The 21,737-nt window shown below is 39.6% G+C and overlaps 1 protein-coding gene and 1 long non-coding RNA gene across 3 annotated transcripts in view; one reads left to right on the plus strand and one right to left on the minus strand.

The window, feature by feature from the left end:
* Positions 1-21,737, plus strand: part of STARD13 (StAR related lipid transfer domain containing 13) — a 305,064-nt gene that overhangs the window by 46,321 nt on the left and 237,006 nt on the right. For both annotated transcript variants that reach the window (XM_062567113.1, XM_062567114.1), the window contains exon 2: positions 2,388-3,299. In XM_062567113.1, coding sequence (XP_062423097.1) covers positions 2,544-3,299 — 756 coding nt within the window. In that variant the 5' untranslated portion in view covers positions 2,388-2,543. The remainder of the gene's footprint in view (positions 1-2,387; positions 3,300-21,737) is intronic.
* On the minus strand, positions 1,176-21,212 carry LOC134135584 (uncharacterized). The gene is made up of 2 exons (XR_009957315.1): positions 21,029-21,212; positions 1,176-1,671 (listed from the first exon to the last, which is right to left on the minus strand). It is a non-coding gene; the product is annotated as an uncharacterized LOC134135584 (long non-coding RNA).

The following is a 21,737-nucleotide window of genomic DNA, read 5'->3' on the forward strand; positions in this document are numbered from 1 at the left end:
TCACTTACATCTGGGTATGCATGGGAGTGTGAATGCTAGCAGCATGCCTGCCAGCAGAGTTGCCAGTGGATTCAAAAACAAAGGTAGTGGCTCACAGAGGCACAGAGAACAGTCATATTCACTTCAGATGGCAGGGGACGTTTTCACTGCGCACAAAACTATGTGAAATATTAGTTATTCCAAACATTCCCTATAAATAATGTTTTCTACTTCAGAGGCATTGTGCCCAAATCCCATAATGTTAGGGAGAACCAAAAGTGTTCAGCACTGGGGTGCACTGGGAAGAGTGTTGCCAGCAGGTCGAGGGAGGTGATCCTGCTGCTCTACTCAGCCCTGCTGAGGCCTCATCTCGAGTACTGTGTCCAGTTCTGGGCTCCCCAGGACAAGAGAGACATGGAGCTACTGCAGAGAGTCCAGCGTAGGGCTACAAGGATGATCAGAGGGCTGGAGCACCTGCCCTATGAGGAACGGCTGCGAGAGCTGGGCCTCTTCAGCCTGGGGAAGAGAAGACTGAGGGGGGATCTTATCAGTGTGTACAAGTACCTGAAGGGAGGGTGTCAAGGGGACGGGGACAAACTCTTTTCAGTTGTCCCGGGTTACAGGACAAGAGACAATGGGCAGAAATTGAACCACAGCAAGTTCCGCCTGACCATGAGAGGGAATTTCTTTCCTGTGAGAGTGACGGAGCACTGGACCAGGTTGCCCAGAGAGGTTGTGGCATCTCCTTCTCTGGAGATCTTCAAGGCCCGCCTGGATGCAACCTTGTCTACCACGCTCTAGGTGACCCTGCTGAGCGGGGAGGTTGACTAGATGATCTCCAGAGGTCCCTTCCAACCTTACTGATTCTGTGATTCTATGACTTCTGAAACTGAAGTCACTTCTATTGAGGTGACTAACTTGAAGCTTCTGAAAAAACGTGGGCTTCATATGTAAGTTAGTCACTCACGTGTATGCATTTTAATCTATTAATACTGTAACAGGGATGTGAGGGTGAGATTCTTCTGCCTCTGTTTACCCATATAAAAGGTGACTGGTGTGAGCTTTTTGTCTAGACTTCCTTCATAGTTTTGGATAAGGTAGTCCTGTCAGGAGGCAGACTCATCCCATCCAAAAATAGGTATCCAAGATAAGTAAGAGGATTTACCTTCTGGAAGCATCATTCTGTATCCCTGGACTGTAGCAATATGCTTTTAATTCTTTGATTTACACATTTGATTTACATTCGATTTACATTTGATTTATAACAACATATCAATTTTAAATGGCTGAAAATAGGTGATAGAAAGCCCACCAAAAGCATATATATTTGCATGCTCACAGCTTTTGCATCTGAAGTTCAAAAGACAAAGATAATATAATCTGTCTAGATGTTCTATATATGTTCAATATTTTTTCTATTACCCAAAGTATGTCTATAACAGTAAAATGTATACTGCCCAATGATAAAATATGTCTAGCTCATATGCATTGCTCAGTTTATGGCACTTGCAGTGACAAGCATGTCACATGCCAGCATCTTACTTAGCCTGCTTCCCACTTTGACAGTGACAGTGCTGCCTTCTGATATGTCTTTCTCGTCGCTGACAGGCTTGACACATACATCAGAGGCTTCAGCTTCTCTTCTTATTTTGAAAAGCTTCTGTTCTGCTTTGCTGTCTCACAGATGGATTCCTGAAACAATCATTAAAATAAATGCTATCAATATTCAATCTGTCACAAAAAGTAAATCACACAAATGGGTCAACATAAGCTATTCAGTGATGCAAGATCAGTTCTTCAGACGCACATTTCTTCCCATGCATTGGAGGTCCACCAAGTAGATGACAGCACAGAAGTTAGGATTGATCCAAATCAGACACACAGCCAACTTTAATTTGGAAACGAAGCTCTCTGTATTCTTAGCCTTCTTCTTTTGGTTTGCAAATGTATTGGAAATGGACAAGTGCTACAAAGCATTGGCAATTCAGAGAACCAAGTGAGAGAAAATTTTAACTATATTAAAATGTACTTTGTTTTGTGTCCATTCCTTTGGCTCCTTGCTCTTCCCTATGACATTTTAGCTTTACCAGAATGGTGTATGAGTATATTTAGATAACAAACACATATCTAACAAATATCAGTTTGAATGAGTCCAGTTCGTTGTGTCAATAATCAAAGTAAAGTCAATATTTAAAAGTATTTCTGCATTCACTACTTCTTCTGTAAGGTAAACAACTCAAAGTTCTCAGGTTTTAAGTTCATTTAATCTGCATACATCAAATATTTTTGAAGAAGAACTATGTGTAAATTTGATGTTGGAATTTTATACTTTAGGATCACGCTCACTGATGCACTCCAATGCAAGCATGTTACCATCAATAATTTTTTTTTTCCTTTTTAATTTTCAGGAACACCAGGAGTTCAGATCATTTCTATGAGAATACAGGTATTAATAATGATTGTGTGATCGTGTTTTTGAAAAAATAAAAGGTATTTCCTGGCTGCATATGTGGAGTTATGTTTCTTAAGAAAACCAAGAATGAAGTCATTGTGATCTCTGATGGATGAAAATTGTTGGAATGGAAACTAACATCTACGAAGAAGAACTAGGCTCACCTTATCTTACATCTGCCAAGTGCCTGGGGACTCCAAAGGAAGCAAAGTATGAAGAATACCAAACAAAGACAGAAGAACAGGAAAGCCCATCTGAATTTCATAACGTTTTATTGGAATCTGAGTTGAGTTTGTCATCTACATCACCCTTATTAGACCACCACGGGACATCCTTGGAACCTGGAGAGGTTGCCAGCTATGTTAGCGCCCCTGCTCAGCCGGAGACAGAGCAGCTTTGTGAAGAATTACTGAGTTCTTCAGGGCACAAGCCCAAGGAAGATCCTTTAAACCTCCCCTCACACACAGAATGCCCACTCCTTCCACAAAAGAATCCAGACCGGAAATTGGAAAGATGTCATGAGATTAGTGTCATAAAACACAAACCAAGTGCTATCACATTTTCTGATTTTGAATTTTTATCCCATGAAGCTAACACTAAACTCTACATTTGTGAAGTAGGAGAAGGAGCAGATTTTTCATCTGAAGAGGAAAAAGCAGATGGTAGAGGTGATGATGATATGTTTACAGAACTGCCAAGGTATGAGGCATTTTTCAATGGTCTTCATAAGAGAAGTGTTTTCCAAAGAAAACAAGCTAAACATGAACCTACTAAATATCAACACATCTGTCATTTAGAAGATTGTAGTGATCATTCCAAAAAGGAATTGAAGGACTATGACAAAGAAGAGAAACACATGGAGCTGGAGGTAATACAACCTACTCTTTTGTTCCAAGCATGTTTTAAATAACTTAATAAGTTAATTTAAATAATTTAATTGCTTACTACCATTTAAGTTTGATTAGTGAGGGAGGAGGAATTTCACAAGTTATTCTATAAAGTTAGCTGATGTGAACAGAACTGATCAATGCAACTGGTCATTTTTAAATAAAATAGTGATTAGAGCGTACAAGGGGAACCTTTTAACATAATTTTCTGCAGCTTTTCATAGGGTATGTTCAAAAACTGTTTGTCTGTTCCATACAGACATAAAACATTTCTGTTTTAACTTTCTGAGGTTCCACGAATGGATCCTTTTCTTCTATTTTGTGGTAAATTTCTACTAATAGAGCAAAATGCATCAGAATCATTTATGTCATTTCTGCTGCACTGTTAACAGAAAAGCAGCTATAAACTAGACTGTTCAGATATTTTCAAGATTGCTTCACAGAATCAGAGTGGAACAAAGCAGTTGGAATGTACCAGTCAATCTGACTCAATAATCCTTTTTTAATTAAAAAACTTTGCAAAAATTAAATTCCTATACTTTATTTGTTAGTTAAAATAAACTTGCAAATAGAACCATAGAATAATTTAGGTTGGAAGGGATCTTTGGAGATCATCTGGTCCAACCTCCTGTGCAAACCAGGACTAACTCTGAAGTTAGAAAATGCCAGAAAATGCAGATACAGCCTTGTGGATTTTCTACCATTCAAAGCATTTTTGCCATATTTTATTTAAATTATATATCAAGAATATAAACTCATAGTAAAATATACCGTACATTAAAAATATAATGATAGGCTTTTAAATGAGACCAATCTATTTCTTCAGACTGGCCATGTTTCCATTAATCTAAACTTCAAACTTTGGTTTTCAATCTTCTCTTCCTTTTTAAAATGGGAACATTGACTCAGTTTCCTCTGCTCCTACAAGGCTGCATATCACATCACACCCCACAGAACATATGTTCCCAGCCATTCCTTGTGTCCACTGACAGTTTGAAAGGGATAGAGCTAGGTGCACTGTGAGGGCGGAGTGTATTTCTTCATAAATAATGGACTTCTTTAGGGTAGTGGCAGTGCAGCACTGCTCCTTCTAACCCACAGCACGTCTCCTATTAAACAGCAGTGTTTTCTGTTTTCTTACTTCATTAAAATAATATACAAGATAGGTGACAATCTGATTTATAATAAAATAAAATAAGTTGTTTATATCTATACTGGTCTACGTCATGACACTTAGTAGACTAATGTCCACAATTAAAATAAGAAGGCTTAGGACAAAATCTGTAATAAGAATCATCCAGCTATAATATAACCTTTTGGGAAAAAAAGGCTGGAGTAAATTAGCTGTGTTTTTTGGAACTGGAGGAATAGGAGCTCTCCAAGTGAGTTCTCACTAGGCTGGAGAATAAGCAAAGCTTTCCCCTACTCCCAGCTGGTGACAAACCAAATGCTTGGAGCTAAACATGTTTATCTTTGGAGAAGTTCAGCTCTGGTACAAAAATATGAAGTGATTCCAAATAATGGGGAAAACAAACCCTTAAAATTCCAACATTCCTGAACTTGTGGCACAAATTAAACTGCCAGGTCTGTCATACCTTTTCTTCCTCTCTCTTCCCCTCCTTTTTCTTTATTAAGTTATTTTCCATGTAAGCCAGCTTTATGCCTTCAAAATGGTGCCTTGTTTTTTATCCAGTGTGCTCTAGTTTTTCTACACATATAGTTTTCCTTTTATTTCTAGTGCGTATAACGTTTTGCTTCATTAATGTCCGATTAAATCAAAGTAAGAGAGTAGAAATAATATCTAAATTAACATCAAAATTGTGATATATAATATTTAATTAATTCTGTCCCTTAATCTATCTCCAGTTTTGGGAGACTAATTCTGCCCATACTCAGTGGCAGTTTCATCGTTGTCTTCCACATTGATCCCAACTTTACTGAAGAAAACCATCAACTCACAGAGAAATAAGCCAGTTTTTCATGAATTGTTCACAGCAGCTAATATTAGAAAACAAAGGCCCAAAGATTTTCCCAAAACATTGCTCTTTTTGATGCAGATCCAGAGATATTCTTGTGATATATACTTTATTAAATAATTACATTGCTTCCACATGTACTCAAGAACAGTAATACCTACATTCCATTTAATATAAATATAGACCAAAACATATGCACAACATCCCTTGGATTCTGTTTACTGAAGGTCAATCCTGTAGATAGATGGGAAAGGCCAGGGGCTGTTGTCATTTAGTTTACTTTATGTCCAAGTCATAAAATAAACTCAAGGATGCAGCTTCTAGTGCAAAATAATGGATTATAAATTGCCATACAAGCATGTGAAATTACCCAGTAAATCTCTGAGAATGTGTCAAAACATACCAAAAACTGTACAGGCGCAATGCTGCAGTCCTGATTTTGATTTTTTTTTCTATGTAAATAGGTACATATCATTCTAGGAAAGCCTCCAAGAATATTAAAAAAGGATTATCTTGTCTCTGAAATTTCAGCTGCACTCATGCATTAATATTCAGAATAAAAGCTCTCCCCATGACTCTAGTTCAAACCCATGTTAAGCAAATGTGTGTTATTGTCAAATTAATACTATTATTTAGAAAGGGGGTTGTGGAGAAATGTCTTTCCAGTGGAAAGGAATTAGCTAAATAAAGACAGCAGGGAGTAAAAATATTGTCAAAAGCGACCATTACTGCTAAGCCCAGATTTTAAAATAGTATAATAAACAAATCACCTTGACCATAGAGATATGGACTATCAAACGTAACAACCTGACTGATATCCCAGCTAAATCCCTGCTACTGCAGCTCACAGAGAAACGGGGATTAGAACCTACCCTGCAGGGGCATTCCTAAGTAAATGTACTTGTTACAGACTGCAGAGGGATGCACTGCAGCAGATCGCCTGCTTTGCGTGCAGAAATAGGAGAATCTGTCACCTTCTGCACTCTGGGGAACACTGCCGCTTGCAGGCAGTCACAAAGAGCAAAGCTGGTGTCAAATCTAGTCTTAAACAGTTGTTACAGGCATTTAAGTGGTAATTGTTGAGCTTCTTGTTTCATACTAATTGATAAGCAGAGAAGAATCTGCAAAAACACTGAACAGTAAACCAGCACAGTGAAGATGTGAAAAACACAACCTGTGTATGCTGCCAATGCTGTTACAAGTGGAAGAAACACTGCTGAAAACAATTCATACAATGGTATCTATTAAAAATGTTCTTTCTTCTAAAGGCATACAGAATCTTTCAGTTCTGTATGCTACAAGATAGACGACACCTCTGTTCAATTTATGGACTCAGTACGGTCCCTCGGTTTTCACTCTTAGACCAGCCTCATATATATTTCCTGTGGTTTCTCATCAAATCTAAATTTGGCAAGTGCTCTTTCCTCTTTTCAGGGGCTGGAATCAGTGGTATATTTAATGCCTAAATATCTTTCTTAAAAGTAACTTTTATTTTAACTGAAGGAGCAAAATTTAAAACTACTTTTCAGGTAGGACATATATGGAGTGATGTACCACTTCCTATGAGTAAGGGAGACAAGATGACCTAAACAGATATTTAAGATAGTATTCAGAATGAATAAAATTGACAGGATTTGGCCTTAAGACTGTAAATGCAGAGACCTTTGGAGGACACAGTCACATGCTCAGTATAATGTCACAGGACTTAGGATGTGTGCACAGTGTTGTGTTGTGTTCGTGGGGCAGCTGTGCCACCATGAGTAAATGGTTTACTCCTTCTGAGTAAACGCCTGCCCGTTTTATGTAAAACTGTAATGTTTCACCACAGGTGACATCTAAAGCAGACTTGCAAAAGCTCCGTGGATTGTGATGTTTAAAGCTAGACTGGTTGAACTGGAAATGATCACAGAAAACAGCCCTTTACTGCCAGGAAGATGGATGATCTGTCTTTTCAGTTTCTCTTTCTTTGATGATTGACTTATTTTCATTAATTTGCTTGTTCCATCCTTGTAGTATAGTTAGATGAATTTTACTCTCATTATACAACCATAACTGAGTGACAAGCTTGGTAAGTATAAGTTTAGACCATGTGAGTTTGGATTCCACCAGCTAGAATAATTGTTGAGATGTAATGGGGAATTTTCCATGATCTCTCTCCCATATTTTGTCTGATTCTAGCCTGTGTTTTCATTCTTTTCACAAATACCAGAAGTTCACCAAAGGAACAAGATAGAGAAAACAGATGTAGAAGAAGATAAAATTATTAAAAAAATTATTCAAAGGCCACAATCTTTGTAGTTAGTTATTGATTCTTGAAAAGACATGAATTCTTCTGTATAAGTTACAAATATCTTAATCAACTAATCATATCCAATGAAAAGGGAATAAGAAAATTTTAAGATTTTGACAATGAACAAACTTGCTTCATTCAGATTAGATTGAGCTAATTCAATTTAAATGATCAAAACAGAGTGGCAGTCAGGTCTACAATTATAATCAGTAATTGGGCCTGCCAAAATAAGCTTCTTAGAGCTATATTTAGATTGCTTCAGTTGTGCTAAGTCCCTGTGCTTCATGTATTCATGTGCTCCCTGCCTTCCTTAGCCACTCTGAAGCACTTTTCAGAGAGGTACTTCGCTCTTTCCATTAATGAGGCACTAGAACTTGGGTGGAATTTAAACTATCTGAAAATTGTTCTGTAATAGTCTTTTTTTCTAATTCAGTCACACAAGAGCAAAAACTAGTAAAGAACTTTATCAGAGTAAAGCGCAGATTCTTCTCTCATTCCTCCCATTCTTTGGGCGGGATGAAAATTCTTCTCTTTACCTTATCAAATTGAAACTCCAAAGCTAGAGGAGAAGAAGAATGGTTGCAAACTTGCGATGACTTCTTTATGAGAAATAATACTGTTACTATTACATCCTTTTTGTTCATCTTCCACAGACATGGGAAGTCTACCCAGGTAGGAGAGCTGAGTGTTGAAGTAAGAGCTGCCAGGGAGAACTGAGCTTTGTAACTTCTTATTTCCATTGTGTGTCTATGGGATTTGCACTTTCTATATCTCAATCATACATTCTCTAGAGTTGATAGATGGAAACACTGTGAGTTGAACTTTGCAAAGTTTTAGCCTTTATGCTTGTTTTCTGACTGCCTGGGAAAGGAGTTAGAGGAAAAACTGTTGCTTATTTTAGCAAAGATGCATTATCATCAGTCAATAAATAAACAAAATCAGCTATTAAAAGTCAGAAAAACATTGGCACAGACTCTAATTATGAAAAAAGAAGAGCCTTTTATTAATTCCATAAATTGGAAGGACTAATGACAAAGATAGCATTTTGTAAACAGTACATTTTTCTCTAATCCTGCTATCCTTAATAACATAGCCATTTTCCATTCAGATATGGCATATCTTGTGTCGTATTTCTTAATATGACTGCAGGGAGCTACAAATTCAAATTTGCATCTTACTAAAATAGAAATCAGCTGCATGGCTGTTTCTAAAACAAAATTATAGGCAGTTTGGAAAATACCAATACAATCAAGATATTTTAAGGATACACCATACTGAAAGATCATATTGATGTGAAATGGTATATTGGAATCACTTGGATTGCATGTATTCTATCAAAAGCATGTAGATAGTATCAAAATGACTCTCTCTTATCTCTTCAGTAAGCTGCAATGTTGCCTAAAGTATATTGCCCAAGGAGTACTTGAAAAACTGTTTAATGAAGCATGCATGATTTGTTGTTCATTACTAGAGAATTTAAAAAAAAAATCATGTGCCCCCAGAAAAAATGCACTTTCTTGACACCAGAAGATACCTCTCTTTCGAATCACAGGATTGTCTTCAGCAGGCATTAGTGGCTGCTGGATTGAGATTGGATGTATCATATGTGTTCTGTAAAAAATACCCTATAAACTGTTTTCAGTAATATTAACTTGGGCTCTGCCAAGAGCCTCCTGAAACTGTAACAGAGGGACAAAATCTGTTCTCTTTCAGCAAAGATCATAAGCAAACATCCATATGATATTTTCAGCTCAAAAGATTCAGAGGAGGTTTTTTGCAGTCCACCCTCCATACAGTTTGAAGTCATTTGTGGTGCAGAATATCCTCACTCTGCTACATGCACACGTACTATTGATATTGATATGCTATATAATAATTATAGTATATGGCATATATTATCTATATAGTAAGATTATGAGAAAGTTAAAATGCAAGGGAAATGTTAAAAAGAAAATGAGATAATGCAATCAAATAGAAGCCTCACCTAGATTTTTGAATTGTCTCACAAAAATAAGTTGCAGTTTGGTACTAAATTAAGCAGTATGAAAGTACAGGAGGTGAGATTATGTGAGTTACACTGCACAGTGTGAAACTCTCAGTCTATTCAAGTTAATGTGTAAAACTTTGGCTCTTTCAGTTTTTATAACATCATGAAGGCTCTTCAGGTTAGCAGTTTCAAAGTGTGGCTATTTGCCACTAGTGTCTGACAAAGGTTTTATGTTGCCGATCCTAATGGTAGCTATTTAATTGGGAAGATATTGTCCTGCAGCTGGATTTTATCGCACAGCCCCAGCATCGTGCCCCACACATTAAGAGGCTCTCCCTGAACAAAATTTTGGGAAATCCTGCTTTAGCCTGTTCATAAGTGTTAGTACATGTTTTATAAGCTTCGGGAGAAGAAATAATCACTCCAGTCTTCAAAAAGGGCAAGAAGGAGGACCCAAGCAACTACAGGCCAGTCAGCCTCACCTCCATCCCTGCAAAGGTGATGGAACAGCTCATTCTGGATGTCATCTCCAGACATACGGATGAAAAGAAGGTGATCAGGAGTAGCCAGCATGGATTCACCCAGGGGAAATCCTGCTTAACCAATCTGATAGCCTTCTATGATGGAATGACTGGCTGGGTAGATGAGGGGAGAGCAGTGGACGTTGTGTACCTTAACTTCAGCAAGGCTTTTGACACTGTCTCCCATAACATCCTCCTAGGTAAGCTCAGGCAGTGTGGGTTAGATGAGTGGACAGTGAGGTGGATTGAGAACTGGCTGAAAGACAGAGCTTGAGGGTTGTCATCAGTGGCATGCAGTCTAGTTGGAGGCCTGTGTTGATGGTGTCCCCCAGGGCTCAGTACTGGGTCCCATCCTGTTCAACGTTTTCATCAGCGAGCTGGATGAGGGGATGGAGTGCCTCCTCAGCAAGTTTGCTGATGATACCAAGCTGGGAGGAGAGGCTGATACACCTGAGGGCTGTGCTGCCATTCAGAGAGACCTGGACAGGCTGGAGAGTTGGGCAGAGAGGAACCTCATGAGGTTCAACGAGGGCAAGTGCAGAGTCCTGCACCTAGGGAAAAATAACCCTAGGCACCAGTACAAGCTGGGGGCTGACCTGGAGGGCAACTCTGCAGAGAAGGACCTGGGAGTGCTGGTGGATGACAAGTTGACTACGAGCCAGCAATGTGCCCTTGCGGTCAAGAAAGCCAATGGTCTCCTGGGGTGCATTACGAAGAGTGTTGCCAGCAGGTCGAGGGAGGTGATCCTGCTGCTCTACTCAGCCCTGCTGAGGCCTCATCTCGAGTACTGTGTCCAATTCTGGGCTCCCCACTACAAGAGAGACATGGAGCTACTGCAGAGTCCAGCGTAGGGCTACAAAGATGATCAGAGGGCTGGAGCACCTGCCCTATGAGGAACGGCTGCGAGAGCTGGGCCTCTTCAGCCTGGGGAAGAAAAGACTGAGGGGGGATCTTATCAATGTGTACAAGTACCTGAAGGGAGAGTGTCAAGGGGACGGGGACAAACTCTTTTCAGTTGTCCCAGGTTACAGGACAAGAGACAATGGGCAGAAACTGAACCACAGCAAGTTCCACCTGACCATGAGAGGGAATTTCTTCGCTGTGAGAGTGACGGAGCACTGGACCAGGTTGCCCAGAGAGGTTGTGGAGTCTCCTTCTCTGGAGATCTTCAAGGTCTGCCTGGATGCAACCTTGTCTACCACGCTCTAGGTGACCCTGCTTGAGCAGGGGTGTTGGACTAGATGATCTCCAGAGGTCCCTTCCAGCCTCACTCATTCTATGATTCTATGATTCTAAATATAAGATTATACTCAGAAGGGAGACTATATGGCCTATGTAACTGGGGTTTTGATTTTTTTGAGATATTAAGGCTCCTTCACTTGTTGTGTATTTCAGTACTTCAGAATCATATGACTACCATAAGGATATGGTGGTATTACTAACGCTATTACAAGAAAACATAAAAAAAAAATGATGTACTTGTGGTCACTCTAAGCCTATGAAGTGAAAGAGGTGTATCAGGATTCTCCTTTACAAATATTCAAAAATATCTGGGTCTGTGCCCTGTTAGACCACTCAAGTGTTTTATTTATCTCTGCAGAAGTAGACCAAAAGTCAACAGGAAAAAAAGCTCTTTCTAAGTCAAGACTCTAGTGAACTACATTCCTCTGGTAGAACGTGGGAAAACGAGATGGTATGGAACAGGCATCTGTGAGAGGTACAGACTGGGTCTTAGGTGTCAGAAACCACGAAAAACATGTAGAGATCTGTTAATCTATTTACCACTGAAATTAAGATATTCCTTCAAAGCGCAGAGGGAGATTCTGGATAATTTGTGGGATGGGTTGTAAGGGGAACAACTTGTGAAACTGGAGACTGGGGCAAAAGGTGAGGGGAAGGGGTTGTGTTGCATTTTCAAGCATGTTTGTCTAGTAGGTGAGGATTTTGTATGTTTTTAAGGTTCAGCAATAGAATTGCAGTATAACAAAAAAAACAAGATAGAATGCAACTGAATTAACAGTATGCTTCATAGGCTTCATATATTGTAAACTATTTCATAATATGGTGAAGTTCTTGGGATAGAATAAGAAAAGTGAGTTACAAATTTCAACACACACTTAAGTCCAATTGAAAATCCACAGCACTTACCTAAGGCATTCTGGTGCTTTGGAAAGTCTTTCCCTGGTGACATTTGCTCAGTTAATAGAGTTAGCAGCATTAGGACCTCTCAGTCCTTCTGTGTGTAGAATTTTAATTAAACAGTGTTAGTTTGGTATTACAAGGCGTATTTCCCAGGTAGTACCATGGGATCACAGGCTCTGTCATGTGATTTGACATGTCCAGGTATCTACCGATCCATTTGGTCCTGCCACATAACTAGCACACATGTAACCAGCTCTCTGTGTGAACTGTGAGGTCCATGTTTGAAATTAGTTCAGGGCAACTTAGGAATTAAGATAATGTGGTGAATGCCATAAAAAATTTAGATTGATAGATCTGATATTTCACTTTCAGACATTTTTGTGTGCCTGTTTTCTGTAAGAGAGAATGACTTCAGCCTCAAGCCTTTTCCTACTGATAGCTCCAATTACTGAATATTTTAAATTGCAATAAAAATGAGAACAGACTGCTCCTACCTGTTCAAGTTCCCCGGACTATGGATGCCTCATCTGCCGTCCAAATTAAATGCCTTGCTCAGTTTTAAATTAGTTTCAAAAATAAGACTTTTGCAGTCCAGCTAAGGCAAATCTCCTCTGAAGTAGTTTGGATTTTTCCAGAAATAAAAAGGAGAGGACATTGAGGTCAGCTGGTACATTTGAAATGTTTTTATTCCAGAAACTAACTTTAGTAAAATCTTGCTAGACTTTTGGATTATATTACTGTTCTATCTTTATTCATACTTTCTGTGAATTCTGAATTTCCCTGACCTATAGTCTACTATATTGGATTACTATCCAATGTTTAAAAAATTGGGTCTGGAATAAGAAAGTGTTTGAGTTCTAAAGATTTAAGAGCATATTTATGCTGTTTTTTCAGTGAAAAGTCATCTGCCTTGTTGTAATCTTTGTGATGATATGCTATATAATCTATTTTAAGTTTTTACAGTTGTTATTTATTGTTCCATTTCAAACAGTAAAATGGTAAAATTTCACTAGTTCTGTAATAAGGATTTTGTGCTCAGGCAAAAGCCTCTGCAGTTAGTCTAAGGACTGATTTACTTAAATTAAAATATAAAGAAAACCCTCCTAAAACTACCAAAAAATAACAGAATATAAAACTGCAACTTGTATTAATTTCATTCCATAATACATGCATCACACACCAAAATCAAAAGGTATGCAAAACCAGTAACTTGAAGAAATACACAAATTGACCATGATAGCAATATATAGTAGAAATAAGCTGCTTTCTATGAACAGCATGTTTGACCAAGAGCATTGCCCATACTGAGAGAAAACGCAGGTGTGCAACTAAACACATTTACAATGGTTGAAAGAGGCCTGCTATCCACTGAGAGTTCACCTCAAGATCATGCCTGAAAGACAAAAGATGATTAACTATAAATGATTACCCTCAAAGACAAAAACACTTCACAGATCTTGTTTTTTAAATAAAAAATCCAATACTAGTTTTTAAATAAAAGTTCCAATGTCTCTCTTAAGCAATTACATTTGATTTATATTGTACAAAACACAAAATGGAGGGTTATCTTGAGTTGTCTGAGCCTTGAGAAACTTAAGACTGTAAGGACTGAACAGCTTTAGTCCTACCTCGAGGAACACATATACAAGACGGTTATCACACTGAGGTAAAAAGAAAGAATGCTAAAAGAAACTGAAAAAGCAAGCATCAGTGGGAAACCCCCAGCACTTTAAGCAAGCAGGCACAAACTCAGTTCTTTCTAAGGTAAAGGCAAAAGTGAATTGTCTACGGTCAGAGTGATTCTGAAGCCAAACTTTTCAGACAAGACAAAGCATGCATTTTGCATGTGAATGTCAGGACAGCAAGAACTAAGATGGCCCCTGCAAGGTTCTCATATAACAGTATTTTAAATAAAAGCCTTTCCTGTAAATACAAACAATTCATCATGGCATACTCTACAAGAATAGTAATACTTGCTGTCATTTGGGATGCATATGCATTTACAGTTTTTTACTCAGATCAACTTCCCATGTATAATGCTTCCATTTTTGTTCACAGTTCTTACTAAAATGATGAGTTTAAGTTGCATTAAATGGAATGGCGATATCTAAGCAAATAAAGTATAGACTGGACCTTCTGGTACTTCCTGTCAAGCACTTCTTTTCTAATTCAGAAGTTGTGCTCAAACGCTTGCAAATACTAATGAGTAGTCACAGAAGCAGCTCAGGGCGCTCAACATTTAAAATGAATACGTAGGAGCTGCAATCATGAAGTTGAAAACAGGACAAAATTAAACAAGGAAAATTTAGCTTATGCATCAGAAAAAAAATAGATAGTATATACTCAAAATAAAGGCAAATAAAAATATTTCAGATTTACAAAGAAAGTTATTAAGTTTGTGTTTACTCCAGTTCAGGAAAAAACTCCACAAACACTGAAAATTCTCTATGACAGTGAATGATTCCTCAGCCTGGGAGTACTATGCTAAGAGCCTCCAGCAGCTTGCTAGGTGGGCTACTGAGAAGCATGTACAGCTTACAGGTAAAGGTATTTTCCTCAAAGGAATGCTGTCAAAATTAAACTGTCCCCAAAGAGTAATTCAATTTTGATTAATTGATAAATAACAATTTTTTTGAAAAAAAAAATCACACTCCCAAGTAAATAGCTATATCGCTTTGGCATTTTAAATATGAACGTATCTGGGGTGAGTTGCCAGTAGCCTGGTTTCAACCTTGTCGGTCCAGTTTTGCACCACCACAGCTAAATTATTTATTGATGCACATGTATCTGTGCTCTAGCCCATTTCCTGCCCCCCCCCCCCTTTTTTTGAAAGGCTGGCAATATTCCAAGGGGACTATAGACTATACAGAGGTGAGCAGCACTGGAGAAGAAGTAGGAGAGCTTGCCCTTGTTTTTTGAGATTTCTGAGATTAAAGTTCAAGTGTTACATTAAGACACATCTTAAAATATAAACTATTACTATTTCCAACTTTCATCATAGAACTTTTAGCATGAAAGCTAACGCAGCACATAAGACCTTCTCTGCAAGGAGGTATCTAAGCCTCCTTTTGCTTCTTAAGACATATGCCTCTTAAACCTGCACATCTCACAATTCTAGATTATACTGCATTTTGATAGGAAGATTTTGCATATTATTGCTATTGGTAAGTCTCCTGCACTTCAAAATAAACTTTTTAAAACTTGCTTGAGGCACATACTTGGAGGAACTGAGTGAAATCCTAGACATCTTGAATAAGGCTAGAAATTGTTTGTTTTCAGTTATTTGCCAGAATTATGTCAACAGATTTTTCTACTTGGATGTTTGTGGTTTTTTCTTTTTTTGTTGAATTGTCTCCTGTCACATAGAACTGAAGTATATGTAAATATTACAAAAATATCGCTACAAATAATCATTCTTCTGGAAGATTTTTTTCCTCTTTCTTATAATCCCCTTTGTAACTCCAAATAATAGTGTTTTTTTACTCATGTTAACAACCATTACTTTTCCAAATATTAATACGGAGCACAAAGTATCCTACCATGGATTAACAGAATTATTAAATGCTTTCAGTTATTGCACTTGCCTTCATGAAGAGTCAGGCAAATGCTCTGACAGTATTACTTAATGTTACTGACGATATAAAGCGTATTAGAACAGCAAGTCAGTAATGGTTAGGCTAAACCTCTATTTGATAATGCAGACACTGGGACAGGCTCATGCTTTCATGTCTCAAAACATTTTTACGAGCGTTTGTGTCTTGAAGAGTTTGCAAAATCCTGTGGGTTTATAAAAGCAGTTGCTATAAATCATTCCTCTCATCCCCTCTCATGCCAGCGAAGATATCTGAAGTAAGGCACAGGAAACATGTCTGTACCTTAAGGTTCCTGTAACAATAGTAGTTGTTACTGTGCCCATCATACTCTTTAAAATAAAACTGAAATGCCTGTGACAGATTTTTTCAGCTTCTAGGTCACATTCTCCAATCTTTATGTTAAAATATTTACATGGTATAAGCAACACATTTACATGCTCTGGACATACACAAATGATTCTTTTCTTCCAAGAATGATGCCTAAGGCTACTCTATCAAAGTTACTTTTCTCCACAACTGAAATAAAACTGATTTTTTATCAGAAAGTGTTTTTATAGTTTTTAACTGAGTTATCTCTTTCCCAAGTTAAAAAGGACACATTAAAAATCTATAACCACTATTCTGTTTCTCAGTTTATGACTAAAAAAAGCAATGAGAGATTCTCCATAAAGTAAGATACCCAGGGTGAACAAAGTAACTGAACATTATGCAGTATTAATGGAACATTACCACACATGTGACTGTTACATACATATTTATTTTTATTCTAGCAAGACAGGACTTGAACTGTTTATATATATCATGAAAGTTGTTTTAATTGTTTAAATGGTATTTAGCTCTGTGTTTTTCATCTTTGGAAGAAGAAATGTAGTTAAAATTCTGAAATCTTTGGACAGATAACTACCATTAACAATTAACAATACAAGGCAAAATACATACTATTATTAATACTATAATTAATAAGAGATTTAGAGAAATACCCATAAGCAAACTTCTGCGTGAGCTGATGATCTTAAATGTGGCATTTAAACTCTACTTAATTCCTTCAGCTTCTTAGTTCCTGCATAAGGCATGAGTATTCTTGCCAGAAGAAAGAGCATAAATTGCAGTAGATTACTAATAGCAGCCCTCCTGACATTGCAGATTTTAGCATAGGCAGATACCAAGAACATACATCTTAGTTTACCAAAGGCTGGGGGGAAAAGTGCAAAGAGGTGATTTGCAAGAAGTGTCATTGGTATAGCCGGTGCTCCATTAAAAGCTTTATCCATAGGTTAGTATATTTCTCTAGGTTGAAAGCTTTTGCTGGTTTTAGCTATTATTTCTAATGAAGAAGAGTTATCAAGTCCTCCATCAAGTAAATTTGTAAAGAAAAATACATTTATCAGCTTTAGATAGAGAGGAGTGAAATCCAGTCTCTATAATTTGAGCAATTAATTTTCATCTGCATTTTAGGTATGTAACTATGTGTGGTTACCAGTGGCGCCTTGTGGTATGGACTTGCTGCTCTCATAGTTTAATTCCCCTCCCATGGAAACTGGGGATGTGGGAGGAAGAAGACAAGAGGGAACAGGAGTGGAGATGGTGCACATCTGGTCTTGTCTCAACATGGAGTTAAGACATACACAGAGTATTACCCGAATCTGGGTGTTAGGGAATGCATCCAGTGCTCACATGATAGACTAAGAAATCTGTCAAATCAAGCACCTAAATTCCTTATACAGTCAGAGGAAAAGAGGCTGGTATCTTTGAAAACCTCCAGAGGGAGAGCCCATCTGATTAAGCATAGGCATTTAAGAGATTTAGCCAATGAAAAGAAAAAAATGTGCCTCTTCAGTTATCTCACTCACTTATGAAAATTTACACAAGATTTGCTGCTCTGATCAGAGTCATTACGTCATTTTGATAAGCTTTGTAATAATTGAAATGTTGAAACCCATAAGCCCTCTCAAAACAGAGGACACAAAGTATCAAAATAGAACTAGGTAAATGCACTGTAAATACCATTTGGAGCTAGTTTTATCTAGGGGTGTGTGTGTGTGTGTGTGTGGTATTTCTCATTTCAATAGTAATACACCCAACCCTACTTCCACCTCCCTTTAATACTAGACACAACCAAAAAAATAAATAAATTCAAAAAAAGAATTCTTTTACAGTTTCTGTTAAACTGTACCTTTGGGTATAGATACCTTTAGATTACTTCCCCGTTCCTAATGATCTTTTTCCACAAAATGTTATCAATGATGTATGTATCTTTACACAAAAAGAGAAGCCATTTCCTGCTTATGAAAGAATATAGAAGTACAGAATGAGAGACACAAATCCTATAAAACCAACAGATCAGAATGGAACAACCCACCATCCTCCTCACAATGTATATTTCTTCAATTTCTTTACCAGGAATTAATTGCCCTTTATGAAGAAACCTCTTTGAAATCAAGTGTCTGCATGTAGGAAGTAAAAATTTATTGTCCTGCTGTTTCTTCATAATTCACCTAATCATCTCAGGGTGATTATCTTGAAAAGCCAAGAATTGCTCCCAAGTGTTTTTCAAATTTAAGATTACCACAGCTGACATTCTGCAGAACTAATGAACTCTGGTCTCCTGCACCCTCCTGACGCATGCACTTCAGTAACTCATGCTCCCCAATCCTTCTGTCTTTTCTGACGGTATTCCAAGCATTTCCCAGAATTCTTTCCAATTTCCAGTTTCCATTTTTAACTACTTTCTCCACACTTTCCCATGTCTCCTGTATTTCCCTCTCCCCAGAATGGCCCTGGACCTTCCATATGAGTCTGATTTGGCAAGAGACAAACATATGCTATATTTTTGCTGACTGGCTAGTTGCCTGGCACATGCTGACTGGCAGCTGCTCTGAGTGGATATGAGCTGATACCGCTTTATTTTGGGAAGTTTACTGTGGGAAGTCATTTGAATCTCTTGTATCCATCCAGCCACAATTTTTTATTAAACTTTGAAATTTGACCTCTGAAATTTCTTCCCTTCTTTCAAATTGGCTTGAAACTACCAAAAGGATTCAAAAGTTACAGGGGGAATGCCACAGTAGTTGAGTAAGCATGAGGACAGAACAGTGTTACTGTGTTCTTTTAAGCCATCAGGCCAAAAAAAAAATAGGGAAGGTATGAAAGCATTATTTAAAGTATTATTACTTTAAATACTGCTATCAATAAATACAATGGAAAAAACTGTTAAAAATACATTTAGCATTTTAATTAAGACTATAAATTCAAATAACTTAGAAAAGGCCTACTACAAGAAGTAAATGAAACTAAATCATCCTGAAGGAAAAACTGAGCATTGAGTTTTAAGCTATTTAAAATTATTTGGAATGATACAGTCCAATATGTTTCAGGTTAATTTACCAAAAAAGGACAGAAACCAGAGTTTCATTTATTATGACATGTATTGAATCAAGTCGCCAAAGACCACAATTAAGATCCCCTGGCACGAGGAAATGTACAGTAGCATAATTCAGGCTTCAAAGTCTCGATTCTCTGTTCTACCAGTTTCTCCTGAGTGCCATTTGTGTGGTCAGGTCAATGCCGCAATCTGAGCTTCCAAATCCAGATCTGATGCGTTGCCAGACCTCGCTCTTGGTAATTACAGGAACTACAATTATGGCCTGTCTTTGGCTTCCAGTATCCAGGATCTATATCTCCCTGCCCCATATCTTTCCCTTTCACACCCCAATTATAATGAACTTTGAAGAGAAAGTGTTTCGTAACACGAGAGAGATCAAAAAATGAAATTGTCCAAAATAATCTGCCCCAATAAGGTTCTGTTTAATATGTCAAACCAAGTGAGTGAGCAAAGCTTACATCCCTTAGGAAATTATGTTTTAGACATGTTTCTTTTGACCATGTCCTGAAATCCAAGGAGTCTGAAGAACTGTATCTTTTGCTGGAGGTCACCTTTTGTATCCAAGTATCAGAGCTCAGCTCAGACTGTCTGACCACTGACAAAACCATATATAAACCACAAAACTATAACCAAGGCAAATCACAGTAGAATGAAATGGTTCAAACAAAAATTCTGATCCCCAAAAGAGCAGTGTACTCTGACAGCTAGTGTGGTCTAGCTTTGAAAATTTTGGTAAGTTTTACATTTGTAACTAAAAATGCCAGAAATTATACATTCAGTTCCTATTATTCATAAGACTATCTAAATCATGTGAAATTAATCAAATCTGATATTTGACATAGTTTCCTGAGGTTGAGCAGAATCAGCCTTGACTAAATCAACCTTATTTATTCTGACATCTCTTTCCAATTACCACAGAAAGGCAGACTGTCCATGTAGAGCATTAAAGATTTAAATTTCAGAAACGTGTACGTAAGTATCTAGACATGGAATTAGCCACTTTCTAGGTATAGCATTTGCGTGACAGTAACTTTGAACGTTAAGAGCAGCATCTTCCCATCAGTGCACGTAACAGCACAAACATTTCTAAAAACCCGGCTGCTGTAGACACAGGTCTCTTCCAGCTCTTGTGTAGGAACCGCTCCTCAATCCGGCCCCTCGGGGCGCTTCAGCCAGAGCCCCGGCGTCCCCCTCAGACAACGCCGGCTCCCCCCCGCAGGCAGAGCCTCGCCACAGCGCTCACTCTCGCCCTCTGGAGGCGGCTGCCCTGAGGGCAGCGCCCCCGCCAACGGCTGCCCGGCGCGGGGGTGGGGGAGAAGAGCGGGGCCGTCAGGGGCTCCCCAAGACTCGCCGTGCCCTCACGCGGCGACGGAGGAGCCGCCGCCGCGGGCCCGGGCGAGCCCTTCCCCCGCCGCGGCGGGAGCGCCCTCCCCGCGGCGGGCGTTAGGGCGCGCTCTCGGCCCGCCCGCCCGCTCGCGCCGCCCGCCAGGTGGCGCTGCCGCCCCGCGAGCCGGCGGACGCCGCCCGCGCCGCGCCGCCCGCGAGCGACGTCACCGCGGCGCGCGCGCGCAGCGCCAAGAAAGGAGGAAGCCGGGGCGGCTGCGCGCGCACTTCGGGGCGCTGGCCGAGGCGGCGCCCCGCCCCCCCTCCCCCCTCCCACGGCGCGCGTGAGCCCCGCGAAAGGGCGGGCTCGGGCTCGCTGCTGTTGCGCGCCCGCGGCCATTGTTGTCCGCCGGGCGCGGCGTGGCGCGGCGCGGGAGGCCGTTTAGTGGGGCCAGCGCCCCGCGGAGCGGCCGTGGCGGCGCGGGGAGCGTTTTACCTCCCTTTCTGAGGGGCGCCGTTTCCTGCGGCCTTTGCCCTGCCCCTCGCCTTCCCCCGCGGCCGGGCGGGGAGGCCGCGCCGAGCATGGCGGCTGGGCGGGGGGAGGGGCAGGGCCTTCCCGGTTGCCCTCACCAAATGGCTCCTCTCCGGGGCAGGAGGAAACCTGGGCTCCACCGCTCCGGGATTGAGGCGGTGTCAGGAGGGGCGGTCGGCGGCACGGCCTGGCCTTCCTGCTGCTTGCCTTTGCTCGGGGCGGGGGGGCGGGGGTGGTGTCGTGCTGTGCCCTTGAGCATAAGGGTGTAGAGACAGCACAGCTTGCTTAGTGACTTTTTTGATGAAATAAATTCTAAGTGTACAGTGTGAAGAGCAGTGGATTGCACAAGCTTCTTTTGTTTTTGTTTGCCTCAGCCAAACAGAAGTTATTTTAGGGCTAAATGTTGGGGTGACCTGGGTTGTATTGCTGTATAAGGTCAAAATGTACCAGATCTGGTTTTAAATTGGAGAAAGCCTTTCTTTGTTCTTTCTCTGCTGTAGGTTCCTTAAAGGGGGAAAAAAGCTTGCTGGTGGTTCTTGCTGGATTCTGCTGATCTGTCCCTGCAATTGTAAGGAGGATCTCTGTGGCTGTGAGAGCTGCTATTTTGAAAGCAGATTTCCATCTGACTCTTGGGTTATATGAGTGTGTATGTCATAAATACACAGAAATTAAA

The sequence above is a fragment of the Rhea pennata genome, chromosome 1 (genome assembly GCF_028389875.1).
Source record: "Rhea pennata isolate bPtePen1 chromosome 1, bPtePen1.pri, whole genome shotgun sequence".
In the NCBI taxonomy this organism is placed as follows: Eukaryota; Metazoa; Chordata; class Aves; order Rheiformes; family Rheidae; genus Rhea; species Rhea pennata.